Here is a 14,874-nt window from a genome sequence, read left to right as displayed (position 1 = left end):
AAGGAGACATAAAAAAAGAACAATATGAGAAACTGTCTTAGAACAAAAAGAGAAATAAGGGAAGCAGATCTAACATCTGGGAGAAACTTGTGAGTTTAGTTAAGAAATTTTTCACTAGCTCCCTGCTGATTTGGAAAGTGGTTATGAGATTCAGCCATCCACAGGTACACTGGGTCTGCAATCTAATCTCCAGAAATGTAAGAAGGAATGCCAGGTCCATTGTAACCCTGTCCTGCAGATCATTTTCATCTGTTCAACTGCAAGAAGTTTTGATCACCTCATTTTGTGTACCTTTCTATATTCAAGCTGTGAATTAAGTAGATTGAGAAGCAGTCAGAGGTCATGACAGAGATGTAAGATGTGTCCTGGCCCATACAGCAACTTTATGTTGCTTCTCTCAAAAAAAAAATTTGTTCCAGCCTTGTGGTTTTAGCTTCCTAAAATTGTAGTTTTATAAACTCTGAAGTTACTACCATTAAATTAGTTGGGCAGACACTTGAGCAGAAAGATACACTATCTCTCAGAGTTATCCTGAAAAAGAAACTAGTTTAATTTACCACTTGTCTCTTGAAAAAACTACCTGTGGACAGCTGCTGCCATGGCTCATGACAAAGGATTGTCACTTGCTCTGAGCTACAGAAAGAACACAAATACTTCTGTGGCTTTTTGATTTTACACCACTTTCTGTTTTCTCAACCCAAATTCAGCTTTCATCAAAAATCATCAAACTGATTAAGCAGTACAGTCTTTCCCCCTGCTTTCACTCACTCTTAAGCATGGAAAGCATTACTCCTTACCAGTGACGAACTTTTTAAAATACTCAGCTACTTCTCCACTGAAAGCCATGTCTTAACAGCACATTCTCCTCACATTCAAGAGTTATTTGATGGAGAGACCTGGACAGACTTAGTAACTGGGCTGATTTTGACTGGGGTAGAATTAATTTTCTCCACAGTGGCTAGTATGGAGCTACATTTTGGATTTGGACACAGGGGTCGATAATACAGAGATTTTTTTTTTTTATTGCTGAACAGGGTATACACAGAGCCAAGGCCTTTTCTGCTTTTCATACTGCCATGCTGGTGAGGGTGCATGGCAGGTTGGGAGAAGACACAGCCAGGACAGGTCATCCAAATTGACTAAAAGGATATTCCAGACCATATGACATCCTGCTCCATATATGAAGTGGGAGGAAAGAGGAGTAAGGGGAGGGGATGTTCGGAGCAATGGTCTTTGTGTTCCAAGTAACCACTGTGCGTGATGGGGCCCTTCTCTCCTGGACATGGATAAGCACCTGCCTTCCTTGAGAAGCAGTGAACTAGTTCCGTGTCTTTCTTTGCTCGTGTATGGATTTTATGTTCACTATTACACTGTCTTTATCTCAACCCACAAGTTCTCACTCTTATCCTTCTAATTCTCTCCCCAGTCCTGGTGGTAGGGGATTGAGCAAGTGGCTGTGTGGGGCTTGGCTGCTGGCTGGGATTACACCATGACAGTAACTTAACATCACTTCCATTCTCCCATCTACCAGTACCTAGATCACACTGCTTGGTGGGACTTGTTGTTATTGTTCTTAAATGGATCCTTCTCTGTGGTCCTCAGCTTCTCAGGTCACTCAGGTTCTTGCCCCAAACAGAAAAAACTGCTCAAGATGCATTGACCATACTGTCATCTGAACTGAATATTATACCATACATTTTTAATATATATCTGATTTCTTGCATCTAGCTCTCAGCTCCCACTACAAAAAATTGCTAGGCCATTCATCTTCCTTCTCAGAAATTACTAGAGAACGTAACAAAGAGAAACACTGTAAATAGCATATACCTTGAGAAATGAAAGATTTTGTCCGAATAAAGGAACGACCCTTCTTCACAGCTGCTTTTGTCTTTTCAAGTCCGTCTTTGGTACCTTCTCTAGCAGCTCTCATGAGCTTTTGCATCTGCAAGATAAAAAATACAGTCTACATGTTCAGTGAATAACAGGAAAGCATCTGAGCCCGCACACTTTAAGGCTATCAATATTGTCCAAAGTCAAATGACTGTACAATAAGTAGAGAGAACCATGAAAGCTCAGAGCCAAGCTCCTGTATTTCAAAATAAAATAAAAATTGGAGACAAGGACTTACTTCATGTCAATACTGTATGCAAGTCTAAAAGAGCAGAAATGTTTAAGAACTCTTCTGCATTCAAACAAACTTTAAATAGTCTCAAATGTTATCTTACAGAACAAATACCTACTACTCACAGGTCATTACTGGCCAGAGGTCTTGTCCATCTTTCAGTGTCCAAATAACTCTTCCAAAGCATTTCTGACCTAAAGATAATCCCCTAGACTCAGTTATATATTAACTATATTCTTAAACAAACACTGCTATGAAGGAAAAAGTTACAACTAATAACTTCATTCACTGAAGAAATGCATTGATTTAATAAGAATTCCATAATCTAACAGTAAACTACTACAGTCAAACAAAATTTCACGAAACAAAAAACAAAACACCAAAGAATTTTGCTTTGCTGGAAAATGCTTATTAAAATACCCTGCTTTGTACTTCTTTCCCAAAATGTCACTACAACAAAAAATCCCCACTACTGTCAGAACACAAACAAAGCTGCCTTGCTGCAATCAGGCAATTTCTGGGTTTGAGACTGAAGCCTTTTGCAAAAACCCAGTCTTTTCATACCAGTTCCATTCAGAATCAAGAGCAGGGAGATTCCCAATTTGATCCAGTGTGGCTGCAGAGCTAGGGCTAGGCTAGCCCCATGGAGCCATGGTCTCAGAGAGACACTAGGGTTGTACACCTGGCTCACACTCTGAGGTAAGGGCACCAGTCATCAGGGAGAGACAGTGCCCTATCTCATTTTCTGAGACTGCTAACATTAAAAGTAAGCATGAGAAAAGGTCCTTGACCAAGTATTTTTAAGAATATAGCAATATTGCAGTCTTTAACTTAACACTGCACAATAAAAATTCAGCACATTCAGAATTCATTTCATACAAATTATTGTCTACTTTTTAAGCTATTAATAAAAGACAACATTGTCTGTGTTGGAAAAGCAATTATTTAAATGTAGGTAGTTACAAAAATCAACTACACTACCTTCAGCTCATGTTTTTGCTTTAGTTGCTGAATCTCTACTGCTCCCACAGTGTTTGACATCAAATCTTTCACCTTTTTTTCATAATGCTCCTTTAAACGCGTTAGGTCATGAGAAAGCTACAGTATATAAAAAGACACAATCTTTTCAAAAAGCCATAGTGAAAACTTCATGCTAAAGCACTCACATAAATCATGCACATTGCCCCATCTATCTACTGACACAAAGACAGCTAAGGGAAAGCTATCACTGAGGGAAAGCTATCACTGAGGGAAGCTCCAGTCTGAGGAAGGGACCATCGCTCCTGGGCACTGCTGAGCTCCGCCAGGCGCTTTTCTGTAAAGACACGGGCAAAGCCACTTAGACTAAGGCAACTAAATTGTTATACATGTTAATTGTATTGTGCCTATCTCTTAAAAACCACATGGAAACAATACATCAGCCTTAACCATAAGCACTATTCACTGGAGCACAAAACCTAGCCTATATTTCACACTAGCCTTCAAAACAGTGAATCAGAAGAAATCTCAGAGACTGAAGAACCTGTGGAGATTGCTGGCACCTGAGAATACGGAAACTGACAGGGCAGTGAGTCAGGTAAGGAGACACTGACAGGATTCATGTTCTTGCGGTTTCCACATGCATCACAGTCTCACTGTATGAACTTGGGTGTAACCATCTCATACATGAATATATTAATTTGCAAGGTAAGGAAACTATCACACAGAAAGGAATGCTCTGGAACATTAATTACCATTTGTTAAACATTTTGACAAAGGTAGATAAAAGAGGTTGAAACACAACTAGGAAAGAAGAAAAAAAAAAAGAAGGAAAATATTTGGTGTGTCCTATAATAGAAGTCCAGTGGAAAACCCCTCAGCTTGATATCAACAAAGAGTTATTTGGCAAGAGATCAAAGCCTCAGGAAAGAGAAGACCTACTGAGCAGAAAACAAAGCGACAGGCCCAGTTCCACTAGGCTGGGTCAGGATGCAATTACCTCTAACATCATGATTCTGGCATTACAGCAGTATAATAGTTTCTGGTTCACAGACAAGAAATATGTAACAGCACAAAAACTTTCCTTCTTAAAATAAAATAGTAAATAAATAGAATAACAAGAATTATAATGAAAAGGTGACTTTGAGGGAAGTCATACCAGCACTTAAAATTAAATATCCCACTTCCAACCTTGCCATTCTTTTCAACTAACATTAAAATTATAAGTAGGGCAAGTCCCTCACAGGCTCTGAAAGGCTACAGAAGGTGATGTGCTGGGAATAGACTGTAATATCCATCACAGGACCTGAGGAGAAGTGAAAGTTAGTACAAGGAATGGATACAGAGAAAATGTACATAAAGAAGAGCAGGGTCTTCCCGTGCTGAAATGCCAATGCAGGGAGGGCTGGGGTTGGCTTTTTGGGTTTTTTGGGATTTTTTTTTTTGTGGTTTATTTGTTGTTGTTGTTTTCTTGGCTGTTTGTTGCAAGTGTTTTTTTGGCAATCCTAAAGTTTCCTTCCTCACTCTCTGCCAAAACCCTTCCCTAATTTCCTAATTTCTCCATCTCCCAGCAACCCATCCAGGTGCAGGAGCCTATCTGACTTTTCCATCCACCAGCTTAAGTGTTCCTCACCTCCTCACACCCATCCTCACAAGGCAATCCCCAAAACCTTTTGTCAGGCCTGAAAAAGCCATCTGCATGGCAGTACCCAAGGGCACACCCCTCTTCTCTCCTCACTCCTCAGTCTCTTGCTCAGACACTCTGTGCTTGATCCTGGCGCAATCACATTCAACCACTGCCAACAGTTTTCCGTGACAGATCAAAGTATACTTTTAAGAGTTCCAAAAAAATGGCTTTAAACCTTGCTTTGTTCACATATGCAAATAGATTCCTATGACTATGGGCCAAAGCTGAAGCTAGGGATAACAAGAGAAGATTAAAACACAAAATAAAAATAATAAGTCAGCAGCCATGTTAATGCTTACACACTCACATGCAAAGTAATTCCCTAGTCTCTTCCAAAGTATTTAAAGCAAAAAAAAAAAAAAAAATCAAACTCCATTTTTTCAGTCTTGTTAGAAAAAACTCCCAAACAAACAGCTGCAACAGCTTAAGATTGTTCTAGTCAGAATAAAACCAAGACAAAACCAGAGGACGAGCACTCAGCTTACAAAGTGCAGATTTGGGAGGGCTCAAGTCTTGCAGTTAATTGCTCATTCCCTGATTTCCAAAGGATGTGCAGCAAGGAAGGAGGTGAGAGGAGAGCAGATTGCATGTACTGGAGGGAAACACAGACAACAAGGTTTTTATTCTCATCAAGTTAAGAAACCTGTAAAATGAAAATGAGGGTCCCATGAAATAACCCCCTGTCTGCAACCCCTGCACATTCCAGCCACGGGGTGCTGAGGCAGCTCACAACACACAGCTGCCACGTGGCTCTTGGGGGTGAGTCCCCAGTCACCACACACTGGGAGCCTCTCACAAAGAGGGCACTCAAGGGCAGAAGAAGAGGAGCCAAGACGAAGAGAAGGCAAGAGCCCAGGGCCTCTCTCCCTGTGCAATGGGAGAGGAGCAGTGAGGACAGGCACCTGTGTCACCTGTGACTTCCTGCCTCCTGCAGAACACATGGAGCCAAAGGCACAAGACCTGGGAAGTGGCTCAGATGGGTCATTTTAATCATGCCACTTCTCTTCTCTCCTAACAGGTAGAACTCTCTTTGATTATAAAAATCTTTTACTTCCAGAAGTTCTTTAAGTTCAGTCACTTTCAAACAAGCAAACTGATGCAGATCTAAGACAGAAAGCTAGGGAACACTGGCAAAGAGTTTTGTGACTTTTGAGCATCTAAAGATCCCAAACCATCCATTCTTGTCACACTTGTCCCCATTTATTTTTCACATTATTTTCCACACTTTTTTACCACTTACACTAATCCAGCAAGTGCAAAAGAAGAGAGGGTAAGGAACTGCCCATAAGCAAAAACAATCTCATTTTTAGTTTTGTTTTTGTCCAATTTGAGTTGCATCTGGTTTTGTACGAAACTTCTGTTTAATATTTTCGTATCTCCTTTTCCCAGTTACATTTTGTTATGTACTGCCACTTCCACACTGACTCATATCTCCTTTAAAAAGATGCTGTTGGCATTGGAAACTGAATTGAGGAAAAAAAGAAATGCAGGTGAGAAAGGGAAGTGTTGGAAACCAGGACAACCTCAATGACTGAGCAGCACTGCAGGATACATACATGTCTCTTGTGGTTGCCTCGCAAAAAGGAGCTGGGAATTCCATTTTTACACTCAGAATCACTCTGTTCTTCATAGCTTTCAAACTCACTTGAACTCCACCCGTATTCCAGTGAGCTGTTTCCACCATCATCACCATTTTCAACATCATCATAAATCATTTCCTCTGCAAGAATTAAACCAAAATAAAAAAAGCTACACTGAAATGTATGTTTGTTCAGACACTGGAAAGCTTAGTCAGGATATGCTACAAAGAATTGTACAGATTTCTGTATGCACATTAAAAATTTTGAATTAAATTCAATATTCAAATAGCCAAAGTGGATTGTCTTTGTTGAAACAGAGTACTAAAAAAGGACAGTGTTACTGGTACACACCATGATCCTTTTAGAAACATGTGCTACTCAAATGGCACTGTTTTGTCCAAATCCCACAAAATTATTTAGAACTTCAAAGGAAGTTTAAACTCTAACTGTGAATGCACATCTGCACTGAGAAACATCATCCTTCCAATTTAAGCTTGCCATTTGTCCCCAGGGACATGGTAAAAAATGCTAAAACATGGCAAGAATCAAATGAAAATGTCACTACTTCCAGCAGAACAGGTCAGACCAAAGCAGGAAGAAACTGTGTTACACAATGGTGTTTTATGACTCATCACCACCAGTCACTGGCAGTCTCCCACACCTGGCAGCTACCTTGCTCATGATTTACTCTAAAAACTTGAAGTATTAACCTTTTCAAGACATAACCTTTTCAGATTTATATTACAAAGTCTGACCAAAGTACCTCCTGTTAAAGACACAGATCTTTCCATTGGCACAGAAGTCAAGAATATAAAACTTACTCAAAAAAAGGAGGAAAATTTAGAGCCAATTGCTTATCAGGAAACAGGAATGCACTCTACCTGCAGCATCATATGTCAGTACAAGTGGAAAAGTGTGAACATTTGTCGTGGTACAACACTTCTATCAGGAATCACTATTGTCAGAGGTTATGATGCAGCATTTACAACTGTCTCCTGTTAAATCCAGGAAACAGCAGCTGTGCTTTTATTATAAGATTGACATTTCTTTTAAACAGAGAAAAAATATGCACTCAAAAGAAAAGCTGATATGTTTTACACATCCATTGAAACCCTAGGTTTTAATATTAACATTGGAATCCTCTGTGATAATTGTAAAGAATTGAATTAGTCTAATTTGGAAGATTCAGATTTTTAATATTTTTTTTAAATCCCGATGCATATGAAGAGTGTCCTTAAACTATTGCTACTGAAGAAGACATCTTAATCTAGTACAATGAGTAATTTAAAAGAACCATCATAATAAGTCAAAATAAATCAAGACATACAAGTCTAACTCCTGTGCTGTGAGCTTTGGGGCAGGATTTACCTCACAACTAGGTGAATTTATCTTGTCCATGTGGTAATGTAGATTGTCTGACTGAAACTTTATTTGGAATAGTTGACAAAATATACAAATAATAAACATCAAGATCATGAATGTATGAAGATGAAACTTCCCTTACTACCTATTTCCTCAGAATATTTCAGTGTCTTAGGGGACAACATGAAAATCAAAATTTTAATTGATGTCTTGCTGGTTAAGCTAAAGATTCTGACCAATATGCTCAGCAGAGCTTTGCCCCATATCCCATATCCCACCTAGCTCAGCCACCTGGGCCTGGTGTACTTGTTTCCTGACTGATCAGCAACAGCACAAAGATGTCCCTGCTCAGACCAGCACTGAGGGAACTTCCAGTAATATAACTATTCAAGTCATGAATGTAACACAGTACTTTACAATAATAAATTCTAAAAATTTATTAAAAAATTGTAAAACACCTTGCCTGAACACTACTAAAGAAAAAAATTAAACTGTTGCAGCTTTAAAGATTAATGTGGCTTTCACACAGTAAAGCCAAAGTGTTTTCTTGATTCATTAACAATTTCAGTACCAAAGACCTACACCCTCTGAGAGCCATGATGAGTAAGATGCTGAGCTCTCAATAAGCCAATTCACTCAAACACAAAATCAGTCAGTAGCAACTGATCTTTAGGCAGACTTCACTATATGCAAAAACTGCAAAACAAACCTAAGTAAGAACTCAATGACATATGCTTCTTGAGCCCTAAGTCCATCATTTCCAATAAAGGTAAAATCTTGACTTCAGCAACTACTTTGAGATCTATTCTGCCCCCTCCAAATATGGTCACAAACATCAGGAGCGAACCACTTCAAAGCTGAAATAAAACATTTGTGTAGAGTCACAATCAGGATGGTGAACAGCCACTCTGGACCATCTCTTCCATCGACCAAGCATTTATATATTGAAGGGGACTTTCAAGGAGAGAGCTTCTCTCTATAACCATGACAATGAGACATTATCATACGTCATTTAACTATTTAAAAAACCATTTTCCTAACCATCTTGCCTGGTTCAGGGCATTACAGCTACAACACCCAACACTGTAATTCTCTAATATGCAGAGTACTCAAGCATTTGGAACAGTATCTATAAGACAAAGTAGAATTCAGCTTCTGAGAAGAGCAGTATAGGAGATCTGCTGAGACAGTCTTTTAAGTATTAGTATAATTCTGAACTCTGTAAGATCTACCAATCACTGACACAACGGTAAATCCATTTACATATATTTTAGGCACTTAATGAACATATCTGTTTAGTATACATGCACATAATTCCATTTTGCATTGCTTTCAACATTACAAAGACCTCAAACCTGGTTCAGAGTCTGAATCTTCTCTTGGCACATCGTCATAAATTACCTCATCCGGGTCTAAAATCAGGACAGAAAAAAAAAACCAAATGAGAAACTTCCTAAAATTTGAATGGGACCAAGTGTTTAAGAGGCATTTGGACAAAGCCCTTAACACTCCTTCAGCCTTTGATCAACTCTAAAATGGTCAGGCAGTTGAAATGCTGTAGGTGCTCTCCAACTGAAATATACTATTATATTATTTAATTGGTTATATTCGCATTTATTAACACAATGGAGATAGGACTCACTCTTACTAGCATTTTGCCTGCACATCTAATCATTCAAATATTGCAATAATGTACAAAGCAGTATATGGTATTTGTGAAATTTCAGTTTTATCTGCATTGCTTATGATGACTTTTGCTAGCCTGAAAACAAAAATCCACTTCAAAGTCAGTGTTTCTCCCTCCTTCTTAAAGAAGTATGGTATGTCCTGTGCCTGTTCAAGGCTGCTCATTGCCTTACTGAATGAATAGGTGTAGAAAAGCTGAAAGTGGCTTTTTAAAAAGAACCAAAATTAAATAATGTGATGTTTATCTTAGTAAATTAAGAGACAGAATGACAACACAAATTCTTCAGTCACTTCACAAAATATGTAAGATGAACACCAGCCCAGTGGGAACAGCTGAGAACAGGCAGGATAATCTGCCCTCAAATCATGCAATCTCTGCTCTGGTTTAAAATGCAGCTGCCAGCCAAGAATCAACAGCACACACCAAGACAGTGGCAATTCCTTCCCTTCTTCCACCTCCAAGTGCTTATTTGCTACTACTGCACAAGAAGAGCAATTTCAAATACAGTCTCAGATCAGACACTGAACTGGAGCTTATTTCCACTGCACATGCATTAATGGAGCTAAATGACTTCCATAACACATGATTCCACAGACTCCAAAAAGTGGAAAAATGAATGTTAACTTTATTCTAAAATACAATTTTATTACACTGTTGCATGTTCTACAGCTGAATGTTTTATTACAGAATGTTTTATTACTGTTGAATGTTCTACAGCTTTGTTCTGGAATCTATCTAAAAACACACAATAAAAGTGAACATGGACATTCCCATTAAATCTGCTTGTGCACATAGACACACATATACTGCTGATCACAACTTAAAACTGACCACCTTCCACAGCTGTACTTCAGCGCTCACTGGAACTTACTTTCCATCCATGCTGTATTTGCAGGATCTGCAACCCATTTGGCCAGGGCATCATCCTCTTTCTTGGTCTGGTTATCTTCACTTGAAAAAGAGGCCACAAAATAAAAGAACTAAAAGTTACACCACAATGTTTTTAAACATCCATAAAGACAAGACAATAAATATATTTCTGCCCTCTAGTTTTCACTCCAAGGGTGCTAATTAGTCAAAAATGTTGCTTCAGTGTGTAGTTGGGTGATGAATAAGCTATTCAAGTTAATAGTCTTACAATTTCAGGCAGAAAATTGAAAACACTTCCTTTAAAATCTTAAAAAATACTCTGCTTTTGAGTTCATCTACCAGAACACAGGAAATTCTCTCAGAAACAGTGAAGTGAGAGCTTCTTTTTCATGGTAAACAGGACAAAGATATTCCAGGTTACATCGGGAGCCATCAGGCAGAGCTGCTCCCCTCCTCCACCAGGTGCTGGTGAGGCTGCTAGAGCAGCATGTCCAGCCTTGGCTTCCCAACACTCCCCTGCTAGAGAGCTGTGGAGAGAGTGAAGCTACCTCTAGGGAGATGAAGGACTAAAGCCCATGGTTTACAAGGAAGGAGATAAAAGACCCGGAGATTACTTTGTCTGATGAAAAGGATGTTATGTTATGGGGTGATCAAGAGTAGCTACAACTATCCAAAAGAGAACTACAGAGGTCAGGGATTCTGGGTTATTTTTTTGTTTGGGTTTGTTTTGGGGATTTTGGGGCCTTTTTTTTTTTTAATGCCAGACAAAGGGGGAATAGTCAACAGATTGCCCACTGGGAGATTTGGTTTGGACATTTGGGGAGGCTGTGGGGGAAGAGGGGCAGGGAAGGTAGTACAGCAGAGAAGACTGCTTGGGGACGCTGCAGCACCTCCATCCTTGGAGGGTTGAGGGCTCAGCCAGCAAGGCCATGGTTGATCTGATGGATCCTGCTGAAAGCAGCAGGCTAGACCAAACCTCCAGCATTCTGTTGCACCTGACATTGCCATCACTCTAGAAAAATTCAACCCAGTGTATTCAAAAATGTCATGCACAGTTATACACACCAGTGCTGATTTTTGTACACAACCAAAATTACAGGAGCAAGAAAGTGAAAAAAAAACCAAACCAACAAACATGGAAGCATCACATAAGGAAAACAAAATACTTATCAAATGCAAGCTTTCCTAGGAATTAAGGCTTTGCAAATCATTAAAACATGATGAACTGGCAATCACCTATTCTGAGGGTCCTCCAGGTTTACAGAATTATAATGACATTCTTCAGTTGCTGACTGTGTACCTGCCAAGTAAGAAAAAAAAAAGAAAGCATTTGCAATAACATGTCAGTTTGGTTAAAACTGCACATTTTACCATAAGAAATTGATTTTACTAGATCATTACTAAAGAATAATCTCCTTCCTTGCAATAATTTTATTCCTACACATGTTTAAAAAAAGTTGGAAGTTTCTTCACACCATGCATTTCTGAAAGCTAAGTAATTCAAAGACACAGCCATTTCTTAGAAGAGCTGTTAAGAGGAAATCACAATGGCTAATGCATTTAATTCTCTCTCTCAAACATATAAGTAATAAGGACAACACAAACATTTGCTTTTACTTGACAGTATTCCTAATAGTGGTAAAAAAGCAAAGGCTGGAATAAAGGCTGGAATTATAGAAGAGCTGCTGCCCAGCTGAAGAAAAGTATATTCAAAATACAAAAAGAAAAAGGCAGGGTATGGCCAGCTTTCTTTTCTTTCTGTCTTGACATTAAGCTGTCAACTTTCTCAACTCTGGTTACAAAATGGATCTCTTGTTTCTGTAATAATCCATAGTTATTTCCCTTCCTAGTTTCGCCTTCTGTCTTAAAATTGTACTAGAAGACAGAGAACTCATCAAATCATCAAGGGAAAAATCCAAGAGTAACTCTAAATCCACAAGAACTTGAAAATAAAGAAACAGAAATGCATATAGAAAAGGCAAAAGGGAGAGGAATTTTGCCAGGATTAGGAAAAACAATAAAAGGTATGAGAAGAAACCATTTGGCTTGAACACTGAACTCTGGATCTGGAAATTATTTCATCACATTAAGAAGGAATTAGCATTAATCATACTCACCCAGGGTGAGTGCTATACAGGAAAGGTACCTGAGGTTAACCAAGGGTTCCCTCTCAAATCAAGTAAGGTGTGTAAATCCAGTACCTTCTTCATCTACAGAAACACTGCGGATGATGACAGGGCTGCAGTACGCTGGCACTATCAAAGGTAAGTTGGATGGCACAGCATATCCACAGGGGACAGGAACAGAATATCCACCAGACAGGCTGGGACTGGCACATTCCTCTGGAGGACTTGGTTCTGGTGATGAGGATGGATCCTTCTCTTGGATTGGGGAAATATTAATGACTGAGTAGGGATTTACTTTGGCTGGAGTGCCTTCTGCAGCAGGTTCTGATGTTTGCAGCTTCTCAGTGTTTTCTAAATTACTATCTCCTTTAGTTGAAAGATTAAACAAAAATACAAAGTTTTAGTTTTCATACCTCCTCAAGCTGCTCTAATAGCTCTTTGCAAGTATGCTAAACACTGACTTGATCTTTTCTATACAAGTTGCTTACAATCTATGACTCAAAATTCCCACACAGTATTGCCAACATCCCCACGTTACAGATGAGGAATGCAACAAGAGCAAAACAAGATGAGTTACAAAGATGCCTATGGAAAAACAGTATCTTGACTGACATAAGCACGAGTCAAAACAGTCTTAAATCATAAAGGTTAAAATCTGGATGAATTTGAATCTTACAAACAGAAACACAAGATATATTTTAGGGGTAGTCACAAGGACAAGAAAAAGTCATGGAGGGACATTCCTCAAAGAGCAGTTCTGAAAATGCTCCGTTAAGAAAGGGAGAAAGAAAATAACTTCACAAGTTTTCCTCTTTGTAAGTGTATTGTTTTCTGTTATAGAAAGTTCCCAGTATTTTTTTTTGAGACAAGCTGAGCTACAGCAGAACCACAGGGCCCTCTGAAGGGAACTGCAGAACTGTATCCCAAGTGATCAAATGATTTTAAGCTGTAAGCACAACTTCAGAATAAGGATGATCAAGCAACAGATGCTCAGGGAAAGATGGTGTTTAAGTTCCAGGTTGTCATACTGCACAGTACCTGAAGAGTTACCTATTTTTAATTGCCATAAGCACAGTGAATCTGTTTACAAAAGGAAATTGGAATAAAGTAAGCAAAATCAGCTGTTAGAAATTTGAGCATAACACAGCAATTTCCAGACTACACCTCAGTACTGGGAATATCTGCATTTGTCATTAAAAATGTTCCAATATTTAGCAAAACTTCTGTTTATGAACAAAATTCATACATTCAAACTCTACTCAGTTTTATGCACAACATCTCAAACTAGCAACCAGCAAGCTTAGCTATGAAACAGCTTATCTCAAGCCATCAATGTGCGTTAAGACCAGCAAGGATACACAGTTTTCCTGTAGCATGACACTCTGACTATGTCCAATCCATTGGTTTGGATGTCACACTTTAGTGGGAAACCTCACGGGAACTACATGTGATGGCCACTTGCTCTGCCAGATTTACCATGACTGTAACTGGCAGGAATATTCAAAACACTTGCATGGTATTTCCACGTGTGAGAGACTGGACTATGACTCAAAATAAACTGATCATTTTCAGGGGTGCCTGGGTGCTTTGCTGATGCCAGGTTTGCAAGCCCACAAAAAGAAGGCAGCGAGTTTTTGGGTGTGTAATGACAAACCTCTGGTCTGCATGAGACAGAGGGGGTGAACTTCCCACCACCAGAGGCTACAAACTGGGCTCTGAGGCTGGCAGGAGGCAGAGCTTGGGGAGAGGCCACCCAAATCATGGCCAAACTGCCCTCCCTTACAAACACAGCCTCCTCCCTGGGAAGGTCACTTTCACACAAGGCTCAGTGACATTAGAGGCATTAGCTCTGCCTTGGAAGAGCTCATAAACTCTCAAGCACCCCTGAAGTGCCCTCAGACTCATTTCTGATGCACATGATCAAGAGATGGTGTAGAACTTTGCACTCACTGAGGAAGTGCTTGGGCACTTCCACCTGAACCTGAGAGTGCATTGACCCACCAGACTTCGTATTTTATGGGTTTTTTTCCCCACCTCTGACAGATAAAGACCTTCAATTGTCACTTCAATCAAGTGTCATCATAAATCCATGGCTGGTGATTATGTATCTTCCTACTCCTACCCTTTCTTTCTCTTTCTTCCTTCCTTTTCCCTTTTATGTTTCCTTAAGCAGGTGGTATTTTTATGCTTTGATATTGCCATATTACTTTATATAACAATAACCAAAATGGCTACATATATGCTTTCCATTACAACCAAATTGTTCCAAAATAAACCCAACATGTGCATCTTTACAAACACCAATCTTTCAGTGTTGTTTCACTCTAATCTGCTCCAAGAGATCCATTAAGAAGAACCTGAGCTGCGCTCAGGGGTGGGCCATAAGACCATGGAAAACTCTTGTTAAAGTACTTTTATTGCACTGGCAAGAAAAGGCATCCTATGATCAGTCTTGACTATTT

General features: G+C 39.3%; 1 protein-coding gene across 2 annotated transcripts in view; it reads right to left on the bottom strand.

Annotated features, from left to right (window-relative positions):
• Positions 1-14,874, bottom strand: part of ARHGEF10 (Rho guanine nucleotide exchange factor 10) — a 108,667-nt gene that overhangs the window by 64,999 nt on the left and 28,794 nt on the right. Inside the window, exons 4-10 of one of the 2 annotated variants that reach the window (XM_054279767.1) lie at positions 12,488-12,778; positions 11,523-11,586; positions 10,288-10,367; positions 9,085-9,141; positions 6,344-6,507; positions 3,104-3,220; positions 1,828-1,942 (exon numbers count right to left, since the gene is read on the bottom strand). In XM_054279767.1, the coding sequence (XP_054135742.1) occupies positions 1,828-1,942; positions 3,104-3,220; positions 6,344-6,507; positions 9,085-9,141; positions 10,288-10,367; positions 11,523-11,586; positions 12,488-12,778 (888 nt within the window). The remainder of the gene's footprint in view (positions 1-1,827; positions 1,943-3,103; positions 3,221-6,343; positions 6,508-9,084; positions 9,142-10,287; positions 10,368-11,522; positions 11,587-12,487; positions 12,779-14,874) is intronic. The other variant, XM_054279768.1, reaches the window with a different exon arrangement.

This window comes from Melozone crissalis, unplaced genomic scaffold (genome assembly GCF_028551555.1).
Source record: "Melozone crissalis strain CALT ecotype California unplaced genomic scaffold, PUWL_Pcris_2 ptg000027l_1, whole genome shotgun sequence".
NCBI classification, from domain to species: domain Eukaryota; kingdom Metazoa; phylum Chordata; class Aves; order Passeriformes; family Passerellidae; genus Melozone; species Melozone crissalis.
The sequence above is the reverse complement of the archived record's forward strand: the minus strand, read 5'-3'. Positions and strand labels throughout refer to the sequence as shown.